The 14912-nt window shown below is 45.7% G+C and overlaps 2 protein-coding genes and 1 non-coding gene across 3 annotated transcripts; all 3 read right to left on the bottom strand.

Annotated features, from left to right (window-relative positions):
- TRNAG-GCC lies at positions 175-245 on the bottom strand. The gene has a single exon. It is a non-coding gene; the product is annotated as a tRNA-Gly (tRNA).
- LOC8071496 (cation/calcium exchanger 1) lies at positions 3518-6476 on the bottom strand. The gene is made up of 2 exons (XM_002442527.2): positions 6133-6476; positions 3518-6051 (listed from the first exon to the last, which is right to left on the bottom strand). The coding sequence occupies exon 2, from the start codon at positions 5645-5647 to the stop codon at positions 3809-3811; it is 1839 nt and encodes a 612-aa protein (XP_002442572.1). The 5' UTR covers positions 5648-6051; positions 6133-6476; the 3' UTR covers positions 3518-3808.
- Positions 10832-13325, bottom strand: LOC8086105 (putative pentatricopeptide repeat-containing protein At3g25970). The gene has a single exon (XM_002442526.2). It carries the CDS (start codon positions 13226-13228, stop codon positions 11132-11134), a length of 2097 nt encoding a protein of 698 aa, XP_002442571.1. The 5' UTR covers positions 13229-13325; the 3' UTR covers positions 10832-11131.

The following is a 14912-nucleotide window of genomic DNA, read 5'->3' as shown; positions in this document are numbered from 1 at the left end:
ACGTTACTAGAAGAAATTAAAAAAATCTGGTTGTGCGTTGTTTGTTTGTGTACAGTATGTGTGCATACAGGAACATGATTTTTATTATTAGGCACAAAATGATGAAGAAAGGACAAAAAAAAGACAATAAATGATGAAGAAAGGACACAAAAAAAGAGGAATAAACAAGGAAAATGCACCAGCCGGGAATCGAACCCGGGTCTGTACCGTGGCAGGGTACTATTCTACCACTAGACCACTGGTGCTTGTTTTGCTCAAAACTATCTGTAAGCTTACTTGAAACCGAGGATAAAGTAAAACACACCACTAAATAATACTCTGTCAAGACAAGGACGGTACAGGACCATGCATCTAGAGTGGTATCATGACCATCATTTGGTAACCCGCATGGTATCCCCAATCACATGCATTTTGGGCCTCACATCGGTGATCGATATTCCAATGTGACGGTGGCCTTTCAATTGATGTGCTTCTATCTTCTCCAACGTACATGGTCCTAAAATTAATCTCATCTCACTGTCACCATCTAGCTAGACAATGTATGTATCTCGGTTTCAATCAAAAAGAAAAAAAAGACAATATATAATATCACCATCGTCCTATATCACATGCAAGGGTGCGTGCTCTCGGTCACTAATACCCTAATGCCTCATCGCAATTCTTCCGACATCGCCTCAACTGATGCACACCCTCTCACATGAGTACCACTCTTTACCCTTACCACACTATAATTTTTTACATCATCATGTCAATTGATGCCCCCCTCCCCCCACACACACGGGTGTGTGTGTGTGTGAGAGAGAGAGAGAGAGCGCAATCCGGGGCGAAGCTAGCCTTTGGCATCAGGTCAAGCAATCCCGATAAATTTCTACAAATCCTATAGAGAACTACTGTTGATTATTGCTCATCACTCTGTTGACACCACTGTGTAATACGTAAGACCCCAGTAGCCATAGTGGCTGGCTTCGCTCCTGCAATGCATGACCGAGAGAGAAAGAGCGAGCACGCAGAGAATATAAAGCCGAACCTAAATTGATCCGAATTTCTTTTAAAAAATCAAATATGGGGAAAGATGAGAAAATATCTAGACACTATGTGTCCCTTTCCTTCACGTAAAGCTGACAAAACCACAATACAATTATGTACACATAACTAATACCCACGAGGGCATGTGAACATGCATGCAACAAGAAGAAACAAGATGGCGTCATCGCCTGTGCTTAATTCGGATGCATGAACTTGTTATATATATAAGTCGCATCGATTAGAAGGATGAGCGCAAATATCCTATCAACAAAAAAAAGGAGGAGCAATATCATAAATATTTGTATAATATGGCGAATTTAATTTGCAGAGACCAAGTGTGTGTGTGCTTTGAATTTAAATGAAATGATCAACTGTTATTAAATGATGAAACGATCCCCATCCGGTCTATAGTTGTTTTCTCGTTTCCAATGAAAATATATTATGAGGAGCTCTATAGGATGGTGAGTCATCCTGAATGCTTTGTGGCTGATTGCTGGGTTGATAAGATTGGTTTGTGGAGTTTCGTAGAGCCCTTTCTGGTGAAGAATTTCAAAGATGGATACTTCTCTACGATGAACTTCAACACATTACTTTAGATGAAGCTACTCCTGATAGGGTGTCCTGGGCACTTGAAAAATCAAAATTGTTCACAACTAAGTCTTTATATAGATTCTTATCAAGTAGAGGTATGCCGACTAGAGTTGTCGAGATAACCTGGAAGTGTAAAATTCCACTCAAAATAAAGTTCTTTTTGTGGCAAACCTTTAACAACAAATTGCCAGTTGGTCAGTCTCTGATCAGAAGGGGTTGGAGAGGAGATGGGAAATGTTGCCTCTGTTGGGTTCTAGAAACTATTAATCATATTCTTTTTTATTGTGTTCTTGCTAGAATGATCTGGACAGTTATAAAGGAAGTATTTTATTTGGAAGATATTCCTCATTCCTTGCAAGAATTCTTGGAAGGTTGGCCGCGGTGCAAGGGGCCCCTGCCAATACGAATTCTTATGTTTCTTTTAGCAGGTTTTGCTTGGACCCTATGGGTTACAAGAAACAAGATGACGATTGACAAGCGTTATTCTAAGGTGCTATCTGTAAAGATTAGGGGTAACGTGACCTTCTCAGGCTCATGGCTTCGTGTTTATATGAGCCGGGAGTAGCCCCCGGCGTGGCTTACATGCTTGGCTTACAAGAAAGCAACAAACAGATTGACCTACTTGCTATACAAGATATTAGATATGCTAACTACCTTACAACAACCTATACGAAGCCTACAACAGAATACACGAAGCCTGGCCAATATCACATCCTTTAACACCATCTGACATTTTATATGATGCTTTGCCATTGATGCCGAGATGGTTACTACTCTTAAAGGAAGTCGACAAATGGAAGGTGTCCTAGATGAAGGATATGTGCTGATCTATTGGATTAGGAGTTTTAAACCAAGTTTGGTGATGCACACAGACGTCTTTGAAATCAGAGTCTTTGTTTTGCTAGACACACCTTGTTTCTTCTTTGTTCTCTTGTAATAGGCCCAGTTTGCTCTTTTGATTGAGACACTAGAATTTCCAGTCTTGTATAAAAACTTGTTGCTTTCAAAAAAAAAAACAGAGGTAATCTCTTTAAAAGAAATAGTTGTTTCTCGAACCAGCCGGGGAATAATATAATTTCTACTCGTTTTTCATGAACGCTTGGCCGGAGACGAGAGAGCACAATAATGGAGTGGCGCTATCTGAAATCATCTGCAAGCTTGCATTGTAGCTGTCCTTCACAAAACGATGCAGCAGCTACAAGCCATATATATGCATGGGACTGACGAAATACACATGTGGTGACAGGGACGAGAGAGGTACACCAATAATGCACTGCCGGGTTATGCCCATGCGTGTTGCATGCAGTCGGAATAAAAATTAAATGTGCACAACCAACATTCAAATTAAAGGGATAAAATTCGACTAGTGTCTATATATCGCTACATGATATATATGTTTGGGTGTTTTAGATTTTAATAAGGTCCCATGCATGTAAAAGGATAGGGGACTCCTAATGTTTTGATGATGTTGCAGCCATCTGATTTTGAGGTTGTTGCTTAGATTAAATCTAATTTTATTTTATACACAAAGGGTTTTAGTTATTCTGACGTGCTATTTTTTAATTGACACAGCTGCTATAAAGAAAAGAGGTTAGACAAATAAGTAACATAAAACTACGTGTAAAATAACTAAAAATTCTAATATAACTAACAGTATATAGGAGTGTAAAGAATTGCAAAAAGGTTATTTGGACTGTCTAGATAAAACTATGTGTAAAATAACTATAAATTCTAATATAACTAACAATTAATATATAGGAGTGTAAAGAAACGCAAAAGGTTATTTGGACAGTCTAGATACATGAATACTCATCAGTGGCCATCGATAATCTGTTGACTACGTCCTTGTCCTATAAAAACCACTTATAGATTAGACCGACACATTTTAAGATTGATGAGATTACCATAATCAAGCATAATTAGCCAAACACACACACATGCATTGTGAGTCGTCAGACTCTGAAACTGGGTGGACAGGCACCATTCTAGGAATCTAGCTGAAATAGTTCTTCTGAACACGAATATGCTATGTACATTTGGTTTCACAGAGCTAGGGGTGTACGTGTCTTCACATGTATAGAAACTATGCATGTAGTTATCTCTACACAAGAATTGACATTCCAATTAACCCTGACCATCCATGATCCATCACCACCACCCAATAATCTCACAAAAAAAAAAGGATGGATCATCATGAGCCGCCGATTGGTCCTCCGAGAGACAAGGAGCCAAGCCTAACTCCAAGGAATCCGAGGTAGACGACGAGCAAGCCGACCCCAAGCACCCTGTCGAGCCGCATGCCTCGCGCGGGGAGCACCACGAGCGCCCACACCAGCCCGGCCGCAAGGAATCCGGCCGCCTGGTACGCCGACGCGTCCGCCGGGATCGCGTACGGCCGCGGGAAGCGGGCCCCAGCCGCCAGCGTCAGCGACAGGCCCAGGCCCACCACCGTGTTGAACGCCGGGCCCGCGTAGCAGCCCGACACGGCCGTCTGGGCCCCCCCCGGCCCGCCGTGCATGGCCATGGCCACGTCCGCCACCAGGTCCCCCAGCGAGTTCCCCCACGCCAGCACCGTCGCGCCCAGCACGCTCGCCCGCACGCCGGCGACGAGCCCGATGGACACCAGCAGCGCCACCAGCTCCCGCGCCAGCATGTACGACCACAGCACCGACATCAGGAACCCGCCGGCAAGCCACGGGAGGCGACGGCACCGCCCCGCCGGCGGGGACGACGACGACGTGCCGCGGAACGCCGCCGCCGCCAGGATGGATCCCGCCACCGCGCCCGACAGGACCACGCCGGGGCTCGACGGGGACGAGATCGCCGCCAGGAGCACCGGCGCGAGGAGTGCGGACGCCACCGCGTACCGCTTGGACCACCGGTGCGCCGCGATGTCCGGGATCGTCAGGCGACGCGGCAGGTACAGCGGCCACTGCAGCGCGTCGAGGGCGCGGCGCGCGAGGCTCCTGCTCGCCACGGTGGCAGCATCGCCGTGCTTGGATGACGAGATGGGGAGCACCGGCGGAGGTGCCTCGCCGTCTTCGTCGACGTCGAGGAGGAGAGGGGCGGCGAGATCGGGACCCGCGTCGACGACGGGCTTCGTCTTGCCGTCGTCCTCCGGGTCGGCGGCGTCGTCACCGGGCGCGCAGCAGTGGGAGGTCCAGACGAGGAGGACGTAGGCGGCGTAGAGGGAGAGGAACGACGCGGCGGCCCAGACGGTGACGGTGCCGGTGAGCAGGACGGCGAGGAGGTAGCAGAGCGCGACGAGGAGGAAGCAGACGTCGCGAAGAAACCCAGGCCGCTCGATCTGGACGGAGCCTCGCCCCCCCGCGACGATGGCGACGACACCAGCCACGACGGTGGACACGAACAGCGCGCCACCAAGGACGCTGCTGAGCCCGACGTCCCCCGCATCGCCATCGCCATCGCCGTCCCCACCGCCGCCGGCGGCCGACGCGAAGGCGACGACGCTGGAGAGCACGTCGGGCGCGCCGTTGCCGAGCGAGAGGAGCGTGACGCCCGCGATGGCGGGGGGCAGGCGGAGCGCGGCGGAGAGGCCCTCGAGCGCGGCGCAGAAGTAGCGCGACGCGGTGTCGCCGAGGAGGTAGAAGAGGAGGAGCAGCCAGAGCCCCAGCGCGGCGGCGCCTAGCCACGGCGCGCCGCCGAAGAAGCAGTAGAATACGCGCAGGTAGTGCACGTACCCGCGCGGCGCGCAGGGACGGTGCGACGGCCAGGAGAGGTAACCGCACCGCGCCGCTGCGTCCGGCAACGACCGCAGCTCCGCCTCGCAGGTCCGGTCTGTGGTCCTTGTAGAGCTCGCCGCCGCCGCGGCAGAGGCGGCGGTCGTGGTGGGATGAGCGGCGGAGAAGATGAACGTGCCGACGACGATTGGGTGGTCGTGGTCGCCGCGCCGGGTGGTGGCGAAGATGACGACGGAGAGGATGAGGAGGAGCGCTAGGAAGGCGGCGGTGGCGACGATGGTGGCCGCGGCATTGCGCCTGCACTTGTGGAGCCTGTGCAGGGACGCCATGGGAGGGTACTGCCTGCTCTGCCTCTGATCTTGTTGGTTCTTGGCCGGTCGATCGGTGTGGGTTCAGACTTGAGAGAGAAAGAGAGGGAGGAGTGAGTTTTGCTTCGTGCTCGTGGTCGTGTGGAATTTGGCAGGAAAAAAATGGGGGTGGAGGATTGGAGAAGGACAAGTGGCAGCTCAGGAGGTCCTCCCCTGCTCCGAATAAATCAGCTACTGAACAGATTTGCTCACTCGCTAGCTCCATCATCATTGATCATTCCCTGCCATTCCTGATCTCGTTCCGATTTGTTTTGTGCTAATCCGTGCAAGATGATGATAGCTTGTTTATTGTGTTCTGGTGTGGCTCGTCGACTGACCACGTGTGTTCCTGAAGCTCCTAATAACTTCTTCTCCTTCTCCTTCCACTGCAAAGTTTTGTTAGGTGAGTCACAGTCGGTCACCGAGGTAGAAGAGATGATAAACAAATGGTAGCTTTCGATCGGGACCATGGTGGCAACTGGCATGGTCCATGGGAACTGGACGGCAGACGACGACAGGTGCCAGCGCCCATGGATCGGAGGAACTCCTCTCGTGCTTGGGAATTTGATGAGCGGTTCAGACGTTCAGGCAGGTGCAGCAAGCAAGCACCTGAAAGCTCCATTCGTTCGTCTTTGCGCCACAGGTTGCAGCAGTGGATGAGACGTACTAGTACGTAACTCGATCATGCATTGGATCTATTTACAGCTGTGCATGTGGATGGTATCCATATCACTAACCGTCGATGTGTAAAGGCACATGGAATAAAACTGAATGGATCCGAGGTCCAACTCTCTCCTAGCTATGACATCTATCTTTTGATGCATGACACGTTTATCTCACTTGAGATTAATTACACGACTGGTCTACTTCACCTAGATAAGGCAATGCCTTGTGAGACTGTATGCATGAAATTGATGGATTTAGATCATCCCACATGTTATCCATATCAGAGGTACTACGAGAGAATTGGACCCGGAGTGTCCATGCAATTTTATTTCGAGGAAGAGAACAAATGATGCATGTGACCCTAGCTAGGAGAGAAGCCCAATGGAGCTATTTGAAGGCAGAATAGAGCCAAACAAATAGCTCAGGGCATTCTACAGATGAAAACTATATAGCCTCATACCTAGGAAAAACTAAAATGGCATTCTTTCTTGACCAATAATTTAGAGGCTAAAATTGCATACTTTTCTAGGACTAAGGGAGTACTTCTGAGCTTGTTTGGATCGGTTAGAGCTAATAATTATTAGTTGAGGTTTACAATTAATCTAAGTTAGCTGAGTTTGACCAGCAGTTGGTTACAAGCTTATTAATTAGCTAAAAAGTTATAATCTATCTAATAGTATCTCTGTTTAGATAAAACAGAGCTAAAAATTAGTTGGCTAAAATTAGCCTGACGACCGTCCTTCATCTTCCATCAGGGAGGCAGAGACAAAGCCAAGCTCCTATGGCGTTTTTTACCTTGGTGATGAATGAACAGAGCTCCCATGGCATCACCACCTGCTGATAGACAAGCCACAGGTCAAGTCGCGACTGCCACCGCCAACCAAGGTTTCAGACAAGAATGGATTGGAGTGACTGGGCGGCGGCAACCAGCAGCCATCGTCCATCGCAGCGTTGTGAGTAAATAGCTAGCTAGCCGCCTAGCACGGTAGCACGCGGCAGGACCTTCATTCCCCATGCATCCCCATCCCCATCGCTGCTTGCTTGCTTGACTTTGGCCAATAGCGGTAGCAAAGCTGAGTCATGGCTTCTGCTGATTCAACGGGTCTCTTCTGGACGACGAGGAGGAGGAAGACGACGAGCTCAGAGTGAGAAGCCGGTGGAGAAAAGAACCAATGGCCGGCACTAGTTGCTGTCAGAAAGTTCGTCGGCGCAACGTCCCTTGACTCATCGGGCAACCTTGTCTGAAATTATACTAGTACCTCTGTCCGTCTAAAAAGATGCAAACTCTGTCAAAACGATACCAGTAACATTTATGGCATCAAGTAAATATCATAATATTTATTCTAAAATATGTTTCACGACAAACATTAATATTGATACTTTTTTATATATAAAATTGAGTTCCTGTGGAATTTGGCACAGAAAAATGGAGCAGCGGACAGGTGGCAGCTCAAGAGGTCACCTTCCAGGAGCCGTGGTGCTGAATCAGCTCGAGGCTGATGTTTCTGTCCCTAGCGGTTCTGTTTCGATTTGGGTTCTTCTTCTTCTTCCTCCATGTTACCGTGCATGTAGTAGCAAACTGAAACGCATGCAGCTTTCGTCAGCAACAGAAACAAGATGGAACTCAACTTGAACACTAAGCAGCAGTGCCATGTCGTATGCACTCTGCAGGTAAGAAAAAGTTAATGAAATAGGAGTACAAGAAACGAATGCTAGCTACTTGAGACATGGACAGAAACTGATCGCTTAACCACCGGCCAATAATTGCCTGCACTTCCTGACCATTGCATGGTTGAGTGTTGACACGCAATCCCGCATGAGCCTAATCCTCATCATCTTGTCTGTCAGTAACAAAGTCCATCCATGTCCGATCACAGCAGGTCAAGAGTCAGGAGATGCTGATGCTGGAGAGGATGCAGACAAAGGAATCATGGGTCAGGACAAAACCAGCTGTGACTGTGACCATCCAAAGCTTGGAGAATCAAATCAATGGTAGCCAGACCCCTGATGTGGTTACAGAATTTTACAGTCAGGTTAAATGCAGCTCATATAGTGTTCCATTTCTTCCTATGGCTGCTTGAGGTTCGTCTGTCCCCAATAATTCAGATCGAGTTGAGGTCCATCTGATCTACTGATCCTGCACCTGCACGTGTGCGTGATCATCCAAGGACCTCTCTCTCGTGGGGGAGGTGATGACCAAATCAGGGATTTGCTGTGCCAGTGCAGCTATGCTGGTATATTAATATTCTAGCAGAATCCTCAAAAGTTGATTAGCCTAAGCTGAAAAGATTCTCCACGCATGTCTGCCTCAACCACCTTGATCTGCATCTGCAACCTGCAAGCAAGCAAAGCAGTGAAGTCAGAAAGGTGACACACAGCACAGACCACCCCCCATTGCTTCTGTCTGTTCCAGGCTGCCTTGTTGAAAGGGACAGACAGTGTTTACAGGAACTTGGCACTAGAAATGTTTGCATTGCAGGCAAGGCAATGGTAACGTGTGACTTTTTTCAACTAGTTGGGTTGCTCAATGCACTTGCAAGTTAAGTACTCTCTAATCATGGTTAAGTGATTTGCCACTACCGTTTCATGGCTTTAATTTTTGTTAAAGAAAGGATCCCTAGTATGCCATCAAACCGGTAGGACTTTGTGTACCTTTGACTCCAAGTCGCATAATCGACGGACTCTTATTCAAGTCTCATTACATTGTTATTGAAAGTGTATGATGCAAACCCCATACTTGGTGAAATCATGAAGACACCACTAAAAAGATACTTAGAAGTTTGGTCTATGTCATTACAAATATCATGTTTTTAATTGTACCACTACCATCGTCATATTGGAACGGTGCTATTATAATTCGCCACATACTCAAACCACTCCCATGGAATACCCTACTCTTTGAGCAAATGGGGAAATAGATTCACATCAATATGTATCAAGTATACTCAACTTCGATTACTTTGCTCAAAAAGACCTGATACATGGTACACTTGATGTAGCTGTGAAATAACTTCAAGCTGTCATGGTTAATGAGTTAAATGGGGTACAAACTTGCAACATTTTAGCATATCTAGCTTAATAGTAGTGCACTACTAATGAATCGAGTACCATCAAAACCGATCTATATATCTACTTAAAATTCCAAATTGTACCAGCCTGCAGTTACAATAACGTTACAGAAAGTAGAGATGGTAGGCAGTGGATTGCTTACACGGTTGTTAAGAAGGGAGTTTAAGGTGAAATGAAAACGAAGCACAGTTAGCTGCCAGAGTCCTCAAACAGCTCAGCCAGCATGAGCAAGTGACAACCTTCCTAGACCAGAACAGCTTAGCAGTGATGCTTTCTGGAGACCAAATCAAAGCAGCTTTGGCGCGTGCGCATCCGATGGAGTTGGATAGGACTTGAGATCTCAAATTTCAAGTACAATTCAAATTTCTTTCAAATGATAACGCTATACAGCACATACTTTGGCACACCATAAACAAACAGAAAGCAGAGGTTGCATCCAGTAGCTTCCAATGTTATCCTCATGTGACCATATTGGTGTTGGCCTCACAATCGAAATTCGTGCATAAATAGATATTTCCTGCCTTCACCATGTCATATATACACATGATCATATCGTTAATCGACATGCTTTCAGAATCACCATGTTTACGCAATTTATCAGTGGTACAGTTCCAATGCAGAACCATAACTCTAAACAGACCATCTCTCATCTGCGACTAACACTGGTTGAATAACAAAACCTGGACAGTAACACTTGTGAATGCACTTCCTTCTCACTAAGCGCATATGTGTATCATTCAGTATTGTGAACAACCTTCAACTATATTTGCCTTCATCATTGGGCCTGAAAGTGCAGTGCTGCACGTCAACGACAGGTGACCATGCATGAAAAACATTATGTTGCCAAGGGATTCCAGTGCTCACTTGCCACAGACACTACCAGGGACTAGCCAGAATGCTGCTTCAAGGTAGACAGTGGATCCACAAAAATGTGCTCCCTTTTTTTCTGATTTGTATTTCATAACAAGTTTTGGGCATGCCAATCCTACAAAGCAGATTTTATTAAGAAAATTGGGTTCATACAGCTAGGGCATGACCAGACACCTACCAAGAAGATATGTGTTGCTTAGTGCTTGTGTTTCTCTACAACAACTCTTTTTTTCACCACACTTCCAGCATCACTCCAGAACATTGTACTCAGGCTGGAGCTGGAGTTACATGGCTGTTGACTTCAGTAAAAGAATGTAAGCTTCATGGCATTCCAGACAAGCTTCATGGCATAAGAAAACAATTTGAATTATTCGCCTTTCATAGACCAAACTGCATGATCTCTCGTGTCGTGTCTATAAAAGCTTTTATGGTGGCAGAACACTTGAGCCATGTGGCAAACACATTGAAGATGGGCATGCCAACCTCTATATGCACCCTTTGCCTGGGACAAGTAGCAAGCAGTATGTGGAAAAGTTTAATTATGAATAAGAGCTCAGAAAAGGAAATGAAGACTATTACTATTCTCCTCATAAATATATATAGGGAGTAAATTGCGTAGGGCTTCATCATGAGAGCCAAGCCACATCAGTAGAAGATGTACACCTTGAAAGTTTCCAAAAAACTGTAAATTTAAGCTGTTACTACTATTTGAATCTGCTAGGTGGAAATTACAAGCACAAAAGTTGAATCAAATAAATGTTACTGCATTAACTTTGACATATCTTTGCTAAGCAATGCCTAGAGATACAATGGATAACACTAGCTGGCTAAGAAAGAAATGTACAACACAAAGGTTGCAGGTCATGTATCACTGGATATTTTCATGAGAATCTCTTCATCTCCAGAAGAGCAAAACCGCTGTGCAACCTGAAGCAGCATTCTTAACATGTCAAAGATTTCATCCATCCTTGGGTGTGACCTATCATCTGCATTAAAAGAATGCACCTCATTTTTCACCTCGATCCAGCTCCATCCAGGAACTTTGCTTAATCCCCTATTCTTCATTACCTTCTGCACTGTTGCTCTGTCACTCCACATACCACGACCAGAATACATGCTGGAAAGAAGAACATAGGTGGAGTGCTGCCGAGGTTCTGCCACAAATAAATGGCTTGCCACATCGCTTGCTAGTTCCATATTCCCATGGATTCTGCAAGCACCTAAAAGGGTCATCCACACCATGGCATCTGGCTGAAATGGCATAGACTCAATAAGCTCTTTTGCTTTGTCAAGCTGCCCAGCCCTACCATATAGATCAACTCCACACGCATAGTGCTCCATTCGCAGAGGAATTTTATACCTAGTTTCCATCGAATTGAGAATTTCCGACCCTTCATCTACAAGACCACCATGGCTGTAGGCAGTAAGCAGGGCAACAAAGGTAACATGATCCAAAGGAACCTTATGGTCCAGCATCTCACTGAAGAGGTCAGTCACAGTCTGTGCCTGCCCATGTTGTGCATAACCAAACATCATAGAGTTCCAGGGCACTGAGCTACCCTTATCTGCCTCTTCAAAAGACTTTCTTGCGTCACCAACCATTCCACACTTAGAATACATGAAGATCAGTGAGCTTGAAACAAAGTCATTGGAAGAGAAACCAGATTGGATGACTAAACTGTGTACTTGTCTACCTAGCCGAAGTACAGCAAGGTCTGAGCAAGACCTGAGAGCAGCAGAAAGTGCAAACTCATCTGTACTAACATTCTCTGCTCGCATGAATCTGAAGAATCTCAAAGCATCAGAACTCAAACCATGATGCGAATATCCAGTTAACATAGAGTTCCAGGAGACTGCATCCTTAAAGACCAAAGAATCAAAGCACTTATATGCATCTTCCATCATGCAGTTCTCAGTGAACCTAGTGTACATGGCAATCATAGCATTACAAACATGTGTGACTCCTTCCAACCCAATCTTGACAACCAAACTATGAATTGATCTCCCTTGCCGATCATCACACCCATGCTCAGAACAAACACTTACGACACTTGTAAAGCTATACATGTCAGGCTGAACTCCACTCTCCCGCATCATCCTGACGAAGAATCTCATTGCCTCATCGTCCATCCCATGGTAAGCATAGGCCCCAAGCATAGAATTCCATGATATCAAATCCCTACTCTGAATTCCATCAAAGATCCTTCTAGAGTCTGCAAACGCGCCACACTGCGAGTATGCAGTGATTGCTGCATTCAGCACTACCAACCCCAGCGCTGAACCATACTTCGCAATCTTCCCATGCAGCTGCTGCATCAAGGAATACCAGCTCGGGCCCTCAACTGTCGCTAGCAACGCAGCAAATGTCGCATCATCTGGGACCAACTCCACCCTCTGCATCTCAAGAAACAGCTCCATTGCTTGTGCCGGCTTCCGAGACTCCGCATACCCAGCAATGAGCGCGTTCCAAGAAACGGTATTCCGCACTGGCATTCCATCAAACACTCGTCGAGCATCGCTCAATCGGCCACATTTCGCGTACACATCGAGCAATGCGCTAGCAGAGAAGACGTTGTCGACGAGGCCGGACTTGACGGCGAACGACTGCAGCTGGGCGCCGAGCTCAGGGCGTCGCGCGGCGGCCGCGGAGCGGAGGGCGGAGCCGAGGGCGAAGGTGCTGGCGGTGAGCCCCCGCGCGTGCATGTCCTTGAGCAGGCGCCATGCGTCCCGGTGCGCGCCCGCGGCGACGTGCGCGGCGAGGAGGGAGTTCCAGGAGACCGCGTCGGGGCGGGGGATCTCGTCGAACACCCTGCGCGCGGCGGCGAGACCGGAGCCGGGGCCAGAGGCGGAGTACGCGGTGAGAAGCTGGTTCCAGGGCGTGGGGGAGGTGGCGCCGGACTTGAGAAGCGCGGCGTGGGACTTGGCGGCGGCGAGGGCGTGGTGCTGGCAGCGGCGCATGCGCAGCTATACAGGCTACGGCGGCGGTGGAGGCGGAGGCGCGCATGCGCGCGTGCGCGGGCATTTGCGGAGCCGGCGGCGTTGGCGTTGCCGGTTGTTTTTATTGCCGAGCCATCAGATTCAATGTTCTTGAGATTCGAGCTGCTGGATGAGGGGGTGATTTCCTGCAAATGTTCTCGCTGGTGACCTTTGTCTATTAAGGAAACTATGGCCTTGTTTAGTTCCGAAAAGATTTTGGATTTTTTTTACTGTAGCATTTTGTTTGTTTGTGACAAATTTATCTCGTAAATTACAGACAAATGTGCAATTAGTTTTTGTTTTCTTCTATATTTAGTGCTTCATGCATATGCCACAAGATTTGATGTGACGGAGGATCTTGAAAAGTTTTTGAATTTCGGGGTGAACTAAACAAGGCCTATGATATGTAGCACATAAAAAAAAGGACAAAAGTGTTAGAGAAAGTACAATAATTAGGCTGTGTTTAGTTCCTCTTTTATTCTAAAAAAAATTAGATTTTGATTCATTACTTTGTATAATGGAACTAAACATTATGCAAATTTTTTGGTACAAAGGTGGTTATTCTTCATTTTGGATTTTGGCCTCAAGAGATCAAAAAAATCCAAAAGAGCCTCCAAAGGCCCTAATGAGGGCAATAAATTCTGCATTTTTAATGGAACTAAACATGAACCTGAAAATTTTGGTATTTTGTATTTCATCATTCCAAAGTAAAGATTAAGTGAATCCTCCTAGTTTTCTGCCATTCAACCGATAGATTTGTGTCTATTTTTCACTTCATTCACATAGCCAATGGACTCGTTTCTCCCAATTGACAAGCTGAGAGGGAAATTGCAAAATTCAAAATAATAATAATAATAATAATAATAATAATAATAATAATAATAATAATAATAATAATAATAATAATAATAATAATAATAATAATAATAATAATAATAATAATAATAATAATAATAACAACAACAAAAACTCATATCCGTAAGCGTGGGTTCATGGGCTAACACAGGCCCACTTACCTGTCAAGCGCAATTCCCGCCACCTATTCTGCTCGGAAAAAGTCTACTTTACATCCCTCAACTTTCGCGAAAGTCTAATTTTCGTCCCTGAACTTTAAAACCGGACAAAATACATCCCTCAACTTTTAAACTGTGCACATTACATCCTTGACCTGGTTTTGAAAGCGGTTTTACCTTTTTCTTTTTATTTATTTTGGCTGAATTTTTTGAAAAATCACAATAAATCACATAAAAATCATAAAATAAAAAACTCAATTTTGTTGGACTTTAGATCAGTAGATCTACACATTGAATATATAATATAGTATGTTCTAGTACAAATTTTTTTGATGCATCTTTAGATCTATGTTTTTCTGTAATTAATTAGACTAATTATAGCTACATTTTCTATGGTCCAATTGTGATGAAATTTATATGGTGAGCTAATTATTCTATGTTTGAGTTATAGTAAAAATTTTATACTCATTGAATCACGTATTACTTAGTTATAGATTTATTTAGGTTTATGCTTGTTAAATTATAATAAATCTATAACTAAGTTATACATGATCTAATGAGTATGAAATTTTTACCATAATTTAAACATATAATAATTAGTCTAACATAAAAAAATCACCACAATTAGACCACACAAACTATAGCTATGAATT

Source organism: Sorghum bicolor, chromosome 8, assembly GCF_000003195.3.
Source record: "Sorghum bicolor cultivar BTx623 chromosome 8, Sorghum_bicolor_NCBIv3, whole genome shotgun sequence".
Taxonomy (NCBI): domain Eukaryota; kingdom Viridiplantae; phylum Streptophyta; class Magnoliopsida; order Poales; family Poaceae; genus Sorghum; species Sorghum bicolor.
This window is presented reverse-complemented; position numbering and strand designations above follow the sequence as displayed.

What these genes read in the sequence shown, in the direction of transcription:
- LOC8071496 (XM_002442527.2), bottom strand. Translation starts at nt 5,647, where the DNA reads ATGGCGTCCCTGCACAGGCTCCACAAGTGCAGGCGCAATGCCGCGGCC.
- LOC8086105 (XM_002442526.2), bottom strand. Translation starts at nt 13,228, where the DNA reads ATGCGCCGCTGCCAGCACCACGCCCTCGCCGCCGCCAAGTCCCACGCC.